Source organism: Fukomys damarensis, unplaced genomic scaffold, assembly GCF_012274545.1.
Source record: "Fukomys damarensis isolate Sample0158 unplaced genomic scaffold, DMR_v1.0_HiC HiC_scaffold_20, whole genome shotgun sequence".
Classification (NCBI taxonomy): domain Eukaryota; kingdom Metazoa; phylum Chordata; class Mammalia; order Rodentia; family Bathyergidae; genus Fukomys; species Fukomys damarensis.
The window spans coordinates 1,418,611-1,419,346 of NW_022900932.1; the positions used below are offsets into that span (position 1 = coordinate 1,418,611).

General features: G+C 67.1%; 1 protein-coding gene across 1 annotated transcript in view; it reads right to left on the reverse strand.

The window, feature by feature from the left end:
* Positions 1 to 736, reverse strand: part of Prrt1 (proline rich transmembrane protein 1) — a 2,522-nt gene that overhangs the window by 467 nt on the left and 1,319 nt on the right. Inside the window, exons 4-5 of the mRNA XM_010609936.2 lie at positions 637 to 735; positions 1 to 93 (exon numbers count right to left, since the gene is read on the reverse strand). Of these exons, the coding sequence (XP_010608238.2) occupies positions 1 to 93; positions 637 to 735 (192 nt within the window). The remainder of the gene's footprint in view (positions 94 to 636; position 736) is intronic.

Below are 736 nucleotides of genomic sequence, written 5' to 3' on the forward strand. Positions count from 1 at the left end.
CCTCGGCTCCAGCAGGGCCAGACCCGGGCCCTGGGGCGGCGGGGGCAGAGTGGAGGCCACTCCAGTGCCCCCCGGGGTTCCTCCTGCGTAGGGCTGGGAGAGGAAAGTTGGGGGTAGGGACGAAGCCCCGATCCCGTCCCAGTTCGCCAACCTCGGCTCAGGCCGGGCAATTTTCAAAGCACAGTCTTAGCCTTACATTTCAAAGGAACGGCTTACCCAGCACTCTTCCGGAGCGCCAGCAAGTTCAAGTTCCGCCGGGGCCCCTCTCCTCCTGAGACCCCACAGTCGTGGAGGTGTCCACAGGTGTGGCCAACCGCGCCGTCCTGGCCCCACCTCGGACCTTGTTCCTCCCCTTCCAGTCCCAGAATTCTGCTCCCGCGCGCCCCTCGGCCCCACGGTCCATCTCCTCCCCTCCGCCTCCTTCTCCACTTGTCCTATAGTCTCTGTCTCCGCCAGGTGCTGACCTCCGACCATCATGGCCCCCAGCTTCCCCACCACCTACATTCCCAGGCCTTCTAGGGTCTGCGCTGTCAGCTCCTCCCTCCAGGGCTTGTCCCTGGGACACGGCCTCCAGGTACCCCCGTCCCCACGGGGTCCCCAGTTGCAAGGCTCCCAGGCCTGTCACCCTGCACTCACCGTGCCCACCGGGTAGACCGGCACGTAAGCTGTGCAGGGCTGCAGCTGCAGGGGGTAGCCAGGCGCCACGTAGCCCCCCAGCGGCAGCGTGCCCACCGCC